We start from the raw sequence: 16,469 nt of genomic DNA, 5'->3' as shown, positions 1-16,469 counted from the left end.
TAAAAAATTCCGCCAGTCGTCGGCGGCGGTGGTCTGCTACGAACGTGTACGGTTACTCAGGTATAGGTTAGTACCCGGTGCAGTGTACGCTATCGCTACGTGTCGGACAACGCGCATAAACGTGTTCGCGAAGCGTGGCCGGACGAACGCGCTCGCTGCCGTTGTTGCTGCTACGAGTATAGGAAATATTCCAGTTGGTCACCGCCACCGGGCCGGAAAACCGCGTATGGACGCGCGGCGGTGACGACGCGACGCGACGGCTCGACCGGAAACCGCGAGTGGAAGGACGTGAGGAGGACCTCGGGGACGCGGGGACGATGAACGCCGGGCTCGTGGTGGCCGCCGCGGTTCTGGTGCTGTTGCAGCCGGCCCTGCGCGCGGACGGCACCGAGGCCAACGTGGACGTGGGCCGCGGCGTGGACGTGCTCCAGCGGTTCGGCATCATCGGCGACGTGCTGTTCGGCGACGCGCTGTTCGGCGACGTGTCCAACGCCGAGGACACGCGCACCCACGACGTGTTCAACGACGCCGACCGTTTCACGTGAGTAACAGACGACGTGTACGTACGCGCACGGTTTAATATTCACCGGACGGTCACGCACGCGCCTGTGTGTGTACCGGAATCGACGACGGTCGGGACGACAAACACCACAGCGGGCCCGTCCCGGAAGCGACGAGGACGTTTCATTAGAAAGCTACGTCCGCGGTTCGTACCGGAGCTAACCTAAACCGCGTGACCGCTAACACGGGGAGTCTCGGGAAAGACGTACGGTCAAATAAATAAATCTGAAGGAAAAATCGATCACGGTTCGGATTCTACGTCTCTGTTTGAAAATGAAAGTAAAATTAGTGTTACGTCACCGAAAACGAAAAAAATCATGATATTTAAACCGAAACGTGAATGGGAATCTTTTTTATGACGAACGGTGAAGATAAGTCCTGGTGCCAGTGGTTCAATTAATTAGTTAGGTTAATCTAACCTATCGAAAGATTGTTAGCGGATGGTTCTGAGATTAGCGTATTTTGCGTTCTCGACGAACTTAATCTACCGCCGGTATCTGATAGTACATTATTACCAAGACGATTATTTCAATTAGGCAATATTCAAAATGTTTTCAAAATCCTTCGGGTTGGTTAACTCGCCATCCCATGTTGTATACACATTTTATGTCTACTTTAGAGTTATGAGAGAGTTGTGTTTCAAAACTTTTGATGCGCCGTCACTGCCGAGGACAATTGCTTTGTTGATAATTCAATTTCAAATAGCGTGTAAACGAAATTTGTGCGTACCGCAGTAACATTATGGCACAAGGAAAACATTGTTTTACATGATTTCACGAGTTCGCATTTTTAACATCTCATCCGTATATTTTATACTAACTATATCGGTCAAATAGAAGTAGTATTAGTTATGTGCTTTTGTTGTGTATAATTTAATAGATAATTGAACAAGAACATCTGAAAAAACAATGGCTAAGTGAATATCTTACGATTTACTAGGTGTATTTTCGAAAAAATTACATCAAATTGCTAAATCAGCTTCAGTTTAAGCTGGCGTTCGTTATATTCGTTATTCTATACAAACGTTCAGTTGAACTCGCCTCTATTGTTATAAATGTTATCATCATACCATGTATAATAACCTCTAAAGGATAAGGCATATATTTACATAATATATCTTTACGAAAATGAGAGTTCAACGTTAACGACATTGCCCTGTACACATAATGTTCGTATAATATTTATACTTTATTTAATTTAAGAGTTGTATTGTTTTTCTTAAAAAAATTTAAACAAACGATTTCATAAAAATCATAAACATTTATTTGATGTATATGTATGGTACAAAAAAGTTAAAACGTAGTTAAATCAGAATTCAGAATTATGCAATATATAGGTACACACCTCACGCGCACACGTGAATTTACGTCATTACTGATTTGTTTTTCCAAATAATTTTCTTTATTATTCCTAACCATTAAGTATTGTCTTGTAATGATTCTATGCTTAAAAACTTTTTCGATCTTGCGAGTCAAACTTTCAAAAATGTAATCAGCGTCAAATCCGTTGGATCATTTATAATTGTCATTACTTTTAAAACACATTATATATTATATTAAGTATAGTTCCATAAATTAGTAGTTTTAAAATTTAAAACACGTACTGTGTTGTTTCAATGATGATATATAATACAATTTTTAATGAATAGAGTGAACTAAAATGCGTTTATATTGTATTTTAATTTATATATGAAGGGGAGATACTCTAAAAACAAACGTAATTATCTCAAAATAATATCTCACTCATAAGATTGTATGTATTATTAACATATATTTATTAGAACATGTTCAAACAATAGTGACGTAGGTACTGAAAATTATAATCTTAAAGCATATTATTTAAAAATATTCCTCTACAGAGTTGTGCACGTGCGCTTTTGTATTTAACTAAATATATTGTGCTTCACGTATCATCAACTATAAATTGATGGACATAAGCGACAGCACTTATTTAAATTTTTTTTTATCATTTGTTACTTAATTTTCCAGCTAATTTTTATTTATATACGGCTGTGAAACAGAATTATTTTTTTGAAGGGATTGAAAATTTCAGTATCATGTTAAAGTTTTTAGTTGCACGTTCAAACTTTGAATATAACTGTAAATCATAACTTCACCTATACATCGATATCGTTTATCGAATTCAAAATTATTTAATGTTATCCTAATATTAGTACGTATAAAAAACTGTGTATATACTTTAAATTTATTGTTTTTGACAAACACATACATAATAAATAAATGTCATATTTTAATTAAAATATAAAATTATTATCACAAATTAATTAATAGTCTTTTTAAGTTTTTTTACTCATCATGGAAGTTAACCTCCTCCATTTGTATAAGTACGTCACTGCTAAGAATCGGATGATTTTGCAACAGTTAATCATAAATAAATAATACAATAATATTTTTGTCTATATTAAATTGACAAACAAATAGTTTATTTATAGAAATTAATAAATTAATATATAAATACTTAACTTGGAGTAATATTATATTTATAATGTACGATTGGTTTTAAATTAAAAATTCATCGATAGATATATACAAAGTCAATAAAATCGAGACTGATTTATTTAATTTATTGACTTTGAATAAACTTGATGATGCATTTTTAATTCGAAATCGGTCATACTTTATAAATACATATAATAGTACTCCAGGCTAAGCATTTATTTATTTCAATATATAAACTATTTATTTTTTTATTTCTATATTATTTTTCAAGTATTAACCGTTTAATGATTTTTAATTGATTTAAATTTAATTTAATGTCTTATTATTTTATTATTTGTTAATACGTTAGGTAATAAATATTTTGTATGGACATATACCTAATCAAACTTTTCGATAATAATTGAAATTTTAAAACAATTTTAAATGCAAATTAATAATTTAATATATATTGATTTTATAAGTTTTTGATTGTTGTATTAGAAAGTAATATCAGAAATTGAAGAATGTTTGTATAATATGTATTTAAAACGAGTAAAATCAAAACAGAAAATAGGAAAATTTTAATGGCTACAAATAGTTTCTTTTAAATGTAGTAAAAAAGGAATTAGTAAAAAAATATAATTAAATTTATTTATTATTATATTACTATGAATTAATTTTAATTTTATTAAATAAGTAAGCATAAAGAATGATTTTTGGACTAATACCTATATATATATATATTGTACCTATATTCTCGTAAATATTATATGTATGATTAGAGAATAAATAATAGTGTTAAATATTATTTAAACATTAACAAACAAGTTATATCTAATTGGATTTTAACAAAACATTACTATTAATAATCAACCTTAATAAATAATGTTCGTGTACTTTTGTCACTGATTATTTATGATTTAAAAATTAAATTCATATCATATTTTATTTTCTGATATTTATAGTTTTCAATGGGTTATTTATTCAATTTTGCATTAAAGTCTATCAAATATATGATGTATTTTTTAAATATATTTATCATAGCTTTAATGATCCATATTTATTTATACAAACTTCAACAAACGTTTAACATCCTTTTAATTATTTATTTCATTTTTAATGTATATGGTTTCATGAATGGTTTAATTGATGGTTAATTTGTCACAATATGTAGTACAAATAGTTTTAACGCACCTTGTGTAGTAAAAACAGCCTGCAAGTCTATAATATTCATTATTTGATACAATAAATTAATTGCAACTTATTATAATTACATGAAACGTAGTTAAATTAAATAATTAGTATTTTAATATTTTTGTTATCAATGATTTCGGGGATTTTTAATAATGTTATAGAACCAATATATCTTGTATGGAAAATATTTTATATACAAATATTATTATTAAAATAATACAAAGTACCACATATGTAAATAGTAATAAAAGTATGTTAAGCATTTAGTAATGCTCGTATATAGAATTGGTGCATTATTGGTAATTAAATAGATATTCAATGGATGTAGAATATATTAAATTACATAATTCTTTTAGTATCTTCCAGCAATAAAAAATAACTAGGTCAATTTCCGTAGATTAGAAAACAAATGTACATGGTAAATCATCAATATAGTGTATTTCTGCGTTATGATGTTAATTTATTAATTAAACTATTTTATCTTGACATTTATAAAAAAAAAAAAATAAAAAAAGTGTTAAACTTATTTGATAAGTTATCTAAAAATGATTTGAAGTTTTGGAAATCAATCCAAGTAAATATTACACGTAAAGACAATTTTATAAATTTAATTATAGTTTCAAATCGAGTTACAAGTCGAAAAAAATAAAAACAAAACTGACATTTCCACATAAAATACGACTGTCATAACAATAGATGTTTGATTGGACTTTTAGGTGGATGGGTGAACTTTAGCTATATCTTTTGAGTTGTAAGAAAATACGAACATGATACGTATTAGTGAAAGTGGTGGGACAATATTACGTTATATATATAATACGAATATTTTGATATGAAAGAAAATACTTGCTTTACAGTCATTCAATAATTAGACACTATTAGAATATTCATGTAAGTTGTAATACTAACAAATTGTAACTATATTAATTAGTAACAGTGTAAATATGTAATGAGGACTTCTTAGAAGCTTCAAAAGACTTGAATCAATTTGCACTGAGGATTATATCGTTAATGTTCTTAATATTATCCGTATTTATAACAATTAATTAGAATAAAACTGTTGATTGTAATAAACTATAAGATTTATTTTAATAATTGATTTTTTTTTTTTTATAACTATAAATTAATCGTTTGTTATTGTTTTTTTTTTTTTTTTTTTTTTTATAGTGAAGTCTTCAACATGACCAAAAACCACACAAATTTATTAAACCTCACATTTTGCCCCGATCTAGACTGTCTGTTCAACGTTTATTTCGATGGTTTTCAAGTTGAGCTTTCCGACACACCATGGAAATTGTTGACAACAAGCAGACAGTCACATTTTATATCTGAACGGTTTGGCGTACCAGAAATGGCAATGGAACTTGGACAGAAATTCGTAATTGTCTCTTATAAGCGACCGGTAAAACGTATCAAAATGATCGGTAATCTTACACAACTCGCGGAACTTAAGCCAACAATGATCGAAAAATTAAAATGTACATCTATTGGTATTGAATCTATGGTGACAGATTTTATCACTGAATTCGGTTCACATTACATTGATGAATATACAATAGGAGACAGTATTTTTCAGGTAAACAGTTAAACGAATACATTTCTTATCTAAAATAAGTATTACAATATCAATTTAATCATGCGTGCGTGTGATGAGTATTAGAGTGCGTACGCGCGTGTGTGTGTATGTTGTGTGTGCGCCCATGTATTATCATTAATTATCATTGCACATTTAATTCTCAAATATTTTTTACTTAAACTAATACAAATTACACTGTTGTATAACCATCGGATGATAAAAAAGTGTTGCAATAAACTATACATGAAATTCCTGTAGAATTAATTAAAAACTTCCTATTATTTGAATAATGTAAATTTAATTTACGTATAATACAATTAAAATAAAATCAAAAATGATAATAAATGCAATTAGGATCTATTATATGAGTATATTAAATATGAAATTATACAATTACATAAATATTTTAGTAAAAATTATTTTCAAACAATTGTTATTTAGGAAAGTACTCAAAAAGTAAAATATATGGTGAATGCCTGAAAAATAAAACATAATTCATCATAATTTACCAGTAAACATTCACTATCGATATTTGATAAAATCATCAAAACAGATCCGTCATTTGGTTTGGTATTTAATTTTTAAATTCTACACGAATCATGAAACCGATATCAAAAATATTTTACAACCGTATTTGAAAACGGGACTTTTAGTTAACTTTGCCATTATTTTATCCGTCATTTTATGTCCAAAATAATATTGGGCCCAAGGGTTTGTCTTTTATTTCGTAAATCGAGTTTTTTATATAGATTTAAAAGCAACGGTAAATTGTTGCATTTGAAAAATAATTTTAAGATAAGGATTGTACGATATATTCATTGGTCTTAAAGAACCCAAACTAAAACGAAACAAATAAACAAATTGTATTTGCTTTTATTCAATGTACAAATTGTTAAACGAAAAAGGGTTAACTTAACCCAGGTTCGACGAAAGTTTATGATTAGGTTAGTGTACCTAACCGAGAATTCATAATAACGTATAATATTGTAATAAAAACGTGCGATACGATAGCGGTTTAAAACACGTTTACTTGGGTTTGTAATGAAACGGAATTTCCTTGTATATTTAACGTCATGTGCGATTGCGATTTGTTCACTGCTCGCGAAATTATCAATAATTTCCGTATACGATGTGATCGTTTTTACGTTGCAGGTGCTGGTTTACCTACCAGTGTTTTACAACAGGTTCTACAACAGTTGTGTACTCAACAATTGTTCGGAGTCGGATACGGTTAAATGGTTGTCGCCGATGTACACCGAATACCAGGGCCAGGTGATGTGGGTGGGTTCGAAAGACGCCGTGGACAAGTGGATAAATTCCAATTTGCAGTTGGATTCTCAGTTGGGTGACACTTACATCAGTCTGTACGCGTTGAAAAACCGTCCTGACCTATGTAACGAACTCGTTGCGCTCATGGACGATCGCGCGGTGGTCGGGGTGCACCTGAAGATCATATCGACGTTCATCGCTGATCCCGTGAAACGCAAATGGTTCCGGGAAGTACTGGACAATCATGTTAAACTCCGTGAAGTTAATCTATGACGAGCCGTCGTTTTCGTCACTCCGCGACCTGAATACGTCATTGTTGCAATATAAATCTATGTGTACCTAAAGGGAAGGGGACATTAGTCCGGATAACCTTAGGAGATGACGGAGATACAAAAAATCGAAAATTATTTTTACTTGAGCGAATAGTTTATTATTATACATGATTTAAACAGAGTATGGTTTAATTTTGTGTTAAAATATGCCCTTGATAATAAGCGTGTGTGAAATGTCAACTGTTTTCGCTTTTTCATGACAATATCGTCAAGTGTAAACCTTAAGTTAATCATTATTGCATATATAAATATACTTATAAGTCAATTTAGTATCTGATGTCGAGTGTAAATTTATATTTTAAGTTTTTCAGGTAATTTTTTTAATATTAATGATTAGATATTAGCTATAGTGAAAAGTATCCACGAGGATCATTAACTAATTACATTATGCCCCACGATAGTAAAAAAATTGAAATCAAGTGTTTATAATACGTAATAAATATACGACGTAATAAATAAGGATAATACATTTAATTTTAACGAAATTCGAATATAGGATGTATTCCAATTAGCGAATCCTTATGGAAAATTCCATGTACATATAATCATTTTAAACTGTGCTTGATTAATACAAAAGTTATAATAATAATCAGTATTTTTATTTGTATTTTCTACTATATACATTATATTATTTTATATTTACTCATTAAAAGTATATTATAAGTATTTACATTTTTGTAGTTATTATTCAAAATGCATGTAATATATTCAGTATAATTATATATTTAATAACTAAAAGACTATTTTTATTTGCAGTTTATATAAGTATTATAGTAGGTATATTATAAGTAGTAATATAAACTACAATAGCAGTACAACATATGTTCAAGTCCAAGTGTTTTACGTTAGTAAGAATGTTTTCAAAGTTATCATTACAATAAGAACCACAGAAAATACTCGACCCTTGACCGATCTATCAGAAGAAATTCAGAATCATGTTTTAATATGCGTACAAAGATCATGTGTAAGATACTGGCTCAGACTAAAAAGAAAGAAATGATAATGACGTTTCTGTGCAAAATTTCTTGTATCAAATGATTTGAATCCGTTAATAGTTCGAAACATAATCGATCATTTTTAAGAGGCTTACTTCATGTCAAGCGCGCCCGCAAGATAAAATCCTACCCAGGGTAAAATTTAAATTATAAGGGCCAAAACAACGTGTTCCTAAAAATAGATGAGAACAAAATCAAATACCATAGAATTCGGTACTTGGGAGAACTTATAGTTTTAAGCGATATGCAGTCATGTGTAAACATTGTAAACTAATAAATACGTTCAAAAATTTTAGATTACCTATCAAAATATGTAATAAATTTTACTAAACTTCATAAATGGATCTCAATAAAATGGGCTGCATCCAAATTGCATACAAAAAAAAAAAAAAATGTCCGAATTGCTTGCCAGGTCTAGAGGGTTCTGTCCGAATTGCATGCCACGTCTTACAGGGGTCTGTCCGAATTGCGTGCCACGTCTCAGAGATGTATGTCCGAATTTGCATGCCGGTTCGATTTTAGCAATTTTTTTTTATTATTTATTTTTAATATTCTGGGATGCTGTATTTTATCAATCCATTTTCACTATCATTTTGACATTAGTTATACCTTTCTTATTTATAATAGGTAATATTTCTGAAATTATATCATACAATTTTAAAGTTAATCGTCTATACAAGCGATTTCCAAAGTGTATTCCGTGGAATCTAAGGGTTCCGTGGAACAATCTTGAGGGGTTCCTCGAGATGTACCTGAACATTGAGAACAGTAATTGTAGTTAACAATAATCATAAACAATCTTTAAAACATTTTTTAGATTATTGGTTTTTCAACAATAAAAATAAATGTAAATACAAATAATTACAGATTTTGTGTTAATTTGGTGCTAGAGTCATTGGGGTTCCACGAAACAAAAAATAATTGTTAAGGTTTCTGTGGTTGTAAAAGTTTGGGAACCGCTGGTCTATACTATTCTATATCTATAGTCAATATCTTATTGGTATAATAATATTGTTATCTGGTATTGGACATTATTAAATGTTTATACATACGTACGTTTACGTATACCTATAGGTTAAAAATTAAATTTTAAAAATTTCTAAAAAAAAGCTAAATGCTAAATTGCCCAAACACATTGCAATTTTTAAAAATTCCAATTTATGTTTATTTTTTTTGGCATGCAATTCGGACGCATTGATAAAATTATGTAATAATTAATACATCTTAAATTAACAATAGTTTTGAAATAAAAATTCCCAGTAGGGGTAATTGTCCCTTTGCCCCCCCCTTGCGATAATTAATTAATTATTAATTTTTTTTTTTAATATTCATTTTATAATTAAAATCCGTAATTTATGTTCTCAATATTCTATATTTACAGTTATTATTTTTGGTGTTCATCAATTACACCAATTTTGGGACACTACTTGTATAATATACATCTTTTGCGCCTATATAAAAAAGGAATACTAAAAAAAGTATTCGTCAATTGCCCTAGAAAATTTTGAACCACCTAACTGAAAAGACACAGAGATAAAAGACAAGTTCTTTACTAGAAAATTTATAATTTTGGTAAATAATCATTTCTTTACCACGTTCACTAAAAACTATTTCTATTATAAATTTGAGCACGAGCCACGACGACTATACGTTCAACGTGTGAATTTATACAAAACAATACCACGAATTTATTTTTCAAACATATAATATTTTTCCGTCTTTAAATTATAAAATAATGGTTTACAAACGTACATACGAGCACAACAACGTAAACCCATTTATTACCAAATGTACAATACTGCTAATTTATAAGTTTTAAAATCAGTGGTAATACATGTAGCATTATACATGTTTTTATGTGTAGTAGGAATCGTTGGCGCGATTGACATACAACCATTATATTACATTCAATATCGATCGGCGCAGTTGATACATACCCATTATTTCCATCTTATTTTTTACAACATTAAGTACACTCTTTGCTCTAATGGGCGTTAATAAATAAATAAATAAAATAGAATGAAAATTATGCGGGTCGACTAGTACCAATTATCAGTATCAATTAAACTGCATGTACACCTATTGTGCCTGAAAAGCAGTTCTAACATTTTTTTTTTAATGGTCAAGGAGACAATCTTGAATACATTTTTCTCATGGTAATTGCAGTGGTAAAAATAGCGTTATTTTCAGTCTTTGAATATTTATTATTCAAAATACTTATTGTTCTAAAAGCGTATTGTTGTCAAAAAGAAAAATTATCGTGTTTATTAATTATTTATAAATTCTAATTCAAATTTAAAAATGTTCCAAGTAGAAAATGTGTGATTGATGTTAAATTAATTTAACTCGTTCACGTAGAAATATTGGTTAGTATGATATGCATATTATTTATTATATTTACGTTCAATATTAATTGTAGCTTTTATACTGTTATTATAAAATATATTTCAAATAGTTTATTAAATTCATCACATTATATTATTATAATTTATAATTTTTATATATTATATTTAATGTTATGTATAATTGTTTATAGAAAAATATAATTATTTACATTTTTCAAATTATTATTACTATTTTTATATTTAAAATGGAGTCTAATCCAATATTGTCGCGGTTATACGAACCGGAAATACTAACATTAATTTTTTTTTCTAAACCGGAACTGTAATAAATAAATAATATCAGGCAAAGAAGTAATAAAGGAAATAGCGGTAGCAGGCAGTCGTTTTAACATTGAATAAAAATATAATAATAGTAACATTGTAATCATATTATAACATCAATTAGGTATTTAATGTTTATTATTGTATAATATAAAGCAGCATGATGAATAAGGGTCTAGTTATACTTCGGCGGCACAGTTGGTTTCACTGCCGATAAGAATTTAATTTATTTTTACTTTTATCACCAATAGTTTATTTATAATTATATATTTTAAATTACGGAAGAAATTTAAAACACATATTTCGCTGGAAAAACTTGAGTTGGGTAATTAAGATAACAACAAGATAAAATCAACCGTGGACCCAATTCACGAATTATCAAATGTGATCATGGACCCAATTTAAGTATTATTAAATAACACCGTGGACCCAACTCGTGTTTTTTTTAAGCAATCAAATATCTCAGGACCCAACTTAAGAGTTCCCGAAAAATATATATTGCACGAAATGTGTCACATTTTAGTGGTCTCATCGCGATCTACAGGACTTGTATCATTCAGAATGACTGAAAATATATATATATATGTATAACTTAAACTTAAACAACAAAAGTATATTCTTATACTGATTAAATTTTTTTATTTTTTTTAAGAGAGAAAGAGAGAGAAAGAGATTGTAGGCCTTTAATCGGTTAAAAAAAAAACCAAAATAGTGGGAAAAAATCTTGACGACGAAGAAATATCGGAGAGCGATAGAGATTGATAGTGTAAAAAAGCTAGGTGTATTATAGTTATAAAAACCTAAGATCAAGACATAAGGTTTTGCCTAAAGCAAATCAAAATATGTACATAATAAGTTTTCCCTAGGATGTATTAATGAAGCAGTTTTTATCTTTTTTTGCTATTTGTTATTAAATTAGTGTTCGAAATTACTGAACGTATATCACTGGGAATAAAGATAAAATCTTCTTCATAAACGTATCTAGAATGACTGGAAAAGTGTTCATGATTAATCTTTTGCTCATTTCATTTTTTTTTTCAGAATAAAAAGAACTATGAGGTCTGGAGGTTGTTAAACTTATATTGCTATAATAAATTATGATGTCAAATTATGCAGCCTGCGTGTTGCCCCAACAGCTATATGTGACTTGTTATCGAGTTAACTCAAGCAGAAACCTTTATATTTTCGATTTTAGTAGTCAGATCATGCGTTGAATTTTTATCGAATAAAGTCCCTTTCTAATTATTCTTGAACAATTTCAGACAAATTAGTATCATTTAATTAATATATACTATAATGGGGCTAAAAAGTATTAAAGTTTATAATGTTTTTACTAATTTCTTGTACTTATTTTATTAGTTTGAAGATTGGTGTTTTTTGTAGTTAAAATAACTCATAAGGTATATATTTTTAATTTGATACACGTATATTTAGTACAAGATATGAACATACAAGTATGTACTCCTTGGCCATTCTCACAATATTATGATAATTTAACTGGAATTTTTTGTACACACACAATATATGAAAATAATTATAATGTATTAAATTTATTTATTAGAATAATTAAAATGTCATGATGATATTATATTACATAAGATAATAATTCGGATTGAAATATACTATATTATACTTTTATGTGAAAATATAGGTGTAAAATATTAATATAGGTATTATATTTTTATTTGAATTGTTTATCATTTTTACTGCAAATAGCAACTGTAGTTAGTTTTCAAATTAATCATTTCTTAAATGAAAATTGTTGACTTGAAAAAAAATATTAATTTTTTGCATATTTTTGAATCAAACGCGTTTATAGAAAAGCATTAAATATGTTAAAATAAATTAAGTTAAAAAATATACAAATATTACTCTTTCTCTAAATTATTGAACTGAAGCTGAATAACTGAGTAAGTTAAATGCAATGTTATAATATGTTCCTTTAAATTTACAATGAAGTGAATACCAATTTATTTGTCGGTTACGGCTCTAACTGTTTTTTTCTGATTTTGAATATAAAAATTATACATTTTCTAGAATCTTTTACCTAGTAGAAAAAACATAAACCTACTAAAAGGACGTAATAAATATACCTCAAATTTTGTGTAATCATTTAATGAATGGTCTCCGTATTTATCCATGATATGTATAACTGTATATATTACACATGTTAAAAAAAAAAACATTTTTTAGAGTGATTAAGATTAATTATATACTCGTATATCGTAGTCCGTAGTAGATAGGTATATTATTTATGCATAATATCAGTGTTTTACAAAATGGGTGATAATATTCGGGGAGGAAGTCGTAATGACTTAGTCTGGATAAAAGCATTTGTATGGTGTATACCTGAGTATAAGAAAAATAAACCTGGTAAAATACAGCTCCTGTGTACCGATTCTTTGTTGATTTATGTAATGTATTCTATACGAATATGAAAGCAATTTAAATTTTCGAAAATCCGAACAAAATTAACAATAACACATAGTTTTAATTTTAACAGTTTTATAACATCATAAAAATTTTAATTACAATAATATTTTTTGGTGTTTGTATTGTTTTATAAGATAATTCCATAAATTATTATTTAAAATGTGTTTTAAATGAATGTTTAAATGTGTTTCTATGTTCTTTGTGCATTTTGCGTGCGTTTTTGTATGAGTATTCATCGTTAACGGTCTCTCTGCTAATAGTCGAAGCGCTGTTTCGTGGCTTTTATATATTATGCGCGTAATATGGTAATAAAATGCAATATACTTAAACCTTAATAAATCGACTATGTTTTGGCTTTTTAAGCATTCGCGTTAGTTCCCTAAACATTACCATGATCGACTACAAACTCCATCTGTGAATCGTATCAGGTCTTCTTAAATAATAATTTAAAGTTTTAGCAATAGTTTATATTATTTAACATCATTTTTAATAATTATACTTGAAATTATAATTATAATGTGCTATTTAGATAATATATTATTTTAGCTTATTATTCTCCCGGAGAAATTATGTCCTAGGTCATCTAAATCTTAAGGTAGCTTATTGTCAGAGAAAAATTCCACACAAAAATGTCAAACAATTTGTAGTTTTTAATTTAACATTTATGGTATAGAATGGATTAAGATAAAATATTTGTTCAGTGTTACTGCAATTGAATGACGATTGTTTATTTATAAGTTATAAATTATAACTTACCTATATATACTATTGGGTAGTAATTTAAATTTATATTATAATTATTATTTTCGAAAAAGTGTTGATTCTCGTTGACTTTTTCTATGACATCTGATACGGTTGGTTTGGTACATTAACTTTAGGGGGTAGGTCGAAGTTGAATTTCCCATGTAATAAATAATTGGCTGATAGTATTCTTTTATGTAGGGCGTAAGTCTGCTTGTTTGGGTCTAAGAGCTTCAGAGACAAAAGAAATACTGACGTCTTACAGTAGTTTATAGCCAGGTTTCGGTGATTATAAGTTTAAGGGGGGGGCGTGTTCTATGACAGAAGGAGGTGTCTTGCATTGTCCATATAAAGAAGCCGTAAGAGTGCTACCATCAATAAGACGACAATCAAAGATAAATATACATATATATTTAATTGAATCTTAATATTTAATAGATAAAAATTAACGTGAATTTGCCTTTGAAGGAAATATGCATATTGGTACGGTACTTGATATATTTCGCGAGGCATCAAAATTAGAATGTAAATTCTTTGATAGGGTAATTGAGTAGACAATTTATATTTGATTGATACTATAGTTACATTTTAGAAACCATATTGATTCTTTATTTTAATAGATTTTATCGAAAAAAAGGTATAGGATAATGATTTAAACAAAAAACGACTTTTTTAGTTATAGTTTTTTTTTTAAAAAAATGTGATATTACAAAAAAAAAATGCACAAAGAAGTTTATATTCAGTGTGCAATGGTAATTTTATGGAGAAATAATAGTTTTATTATTAGATAACTTATATACATTTTATAAATATTTAGTAATTATGTTTTAATTTTAAGTGAAAGAATAACATAACTGGAAGAAAATAGTATTTACTGTTAGATAAAAATTGTGTAGCATTTTACCTAATATTTTTAAATTTATTTAACTATATAGTTTTGTGATATATTAATCACTTAAATTTATTTTCATTTTTCAATTTATACAGAATACTTAAATTTTCAAGATAATTGAAATAATTTTGGTCAAAAATAAATGTGGCCAGTACATCTTATATAATAGTCATATATATATCATATATATAATAGTCATATAGTCAAGAAAAACTTGACGATTTATAGAATTTCAGAGTTGGATAGAATCTTATAGTGGAATCATGTAAGATTGCTTATTTGATTAAGCAAATGTAGCTTATCATAATGTCCCATGGTGGCTTTTTTTAAAATTGGAATTCGATGTACGTAAAACTATTCTCTAATGCTAAATGAATAAAATAATATCTTGATTTATTTATTCATTTTTACAATAGTACTATGGGGACATAAACACAAATAAAAAATTTAAATTAGAACAAACTCTTCGATAAATTATTAAATATATTATAAAATTGTATATTTAACATTCTTCAAGTTTGCATGAATTAATAACGAAACCGAAGTGAATGAAACGATACTGTGTTTATAATAATGTAGATATGTAAGTATATTTACATGTTACATTACGTACAATCTCGTTAATGTTTTTTAATTTGTTTTTGTAAATTATACTAACTATGTATATTTAGTTGGGAAATTTATTCAATTTCAAATATGAACAAAACATAATAAAGTGGCTATTTTCCGAATATATTTAATTTTAATTTTATCCTTTTAATAAAGTAACTAAAAATATATAAAAAATGTTTATTTTTATGTTGAACCCTCTAAATCTATATAATTTATTTTAACTCTTTTTGATCACTGTAAATACCAATGTATTGTTGAATGTTTTTATGAATTGTATGCTTTGAATATCATCGGATTTAATTGTTTTTGGGGTTACAAAATATATATAAACATATATTTTAACCTGGAGAAACCATACTATTATAATATATATATATATATATATATATATATATATTTCTGTCTCTGAACCTTAAAGTTTTATGTATTTTTAATATCGACTACAACAATACATTTATAATGTGTAGTATAGCTATCGCTATGTATACAAATGTGAAATATCCATAGCTTTTATACGCTTATGAAATAACATTTGTGTACATTTAAAAATATCAACAAATATGCAAAATTTCATTATATTATAAAATGAGGAACATTTTAGGAGTATTAGAGTATAACAATAAGTTCAGTACATAAAATACATAAAAATAAAGATAATTGCATTAATATCAAATTAAGAAACCAGAATTTTCGAAAAACTTTAATACTTTAATGGGTCTATAAAAATAATTTATATTCATTTGTGGATCCACTGAGATTA

The 16,469-nt window shown here is 27.9% G+C and overlaps 1 protein-coding gene across 1 annotated transcript; it reads left to right on the top strand.

Moving 5' to 3' along the window:
• LOC112688016 (torso-like protein) lies at positions 1-7,959 on the top strand. Its single transcript, XM_025561022.1, has 3 exons — positions 1-541; positions 5,361-5,769; positions 6,922-7,959. The coding sequence occupies exons 1-3, from the start codon at positions 318-320 to the stop codon at positions 7,309-7,311; spliced, it is 1,023 nt and encodes a 340-aa protein (XP_025416807.1). The 5' UTR covers positions 1-317; the 3' UTR covers positions 7,312-7,959.
• The last annotated feature ends 8,510 nt before the right edge of the window (positions 7,960-16,469 follow it).

Source organism: Sipha flava, unplaced genomic scaffold (genome assembly GCF_003268045.1).
Source record: "Sipha flava isolate LNK unplaced genomic scaffold, YSA_version1 36_pilon_pilon, whole genome shotgun sequence".
Taxonomy (NCBI): domain Eukaryota; kingdom Metazoa; phylum Arthropoda; class Insecta; order Hemiptera; family Aphididae; genus Sipha; species Sipha flava.
This window is presented reverse-complemented; position numbering and strand designations above follow the sequence as displayed.

Coding starts and splice junctions, on each gene's coding strand:
- LOC112688016 (XM_025561022.1), top strand. CDS start 318: ATGAACGCCGGGCTCGTGGTGGCCGCCGCGGTTCTGGTGCTGTTGCAG. Junction 542..5,360: donor AACGACGCCGACCGTTTCAC/GTGAGTAACAGA, acceptor TTTTTTTTATAG/TGAAGTCTTCAACATGACCA. Junction 5,770..6,921: donor TAGGAGACAGTATTTTTCAG/GTAAACAGTTAA, acceptor TTTACGTTGCAG/GTGCTGGTTTACCTACCAGT.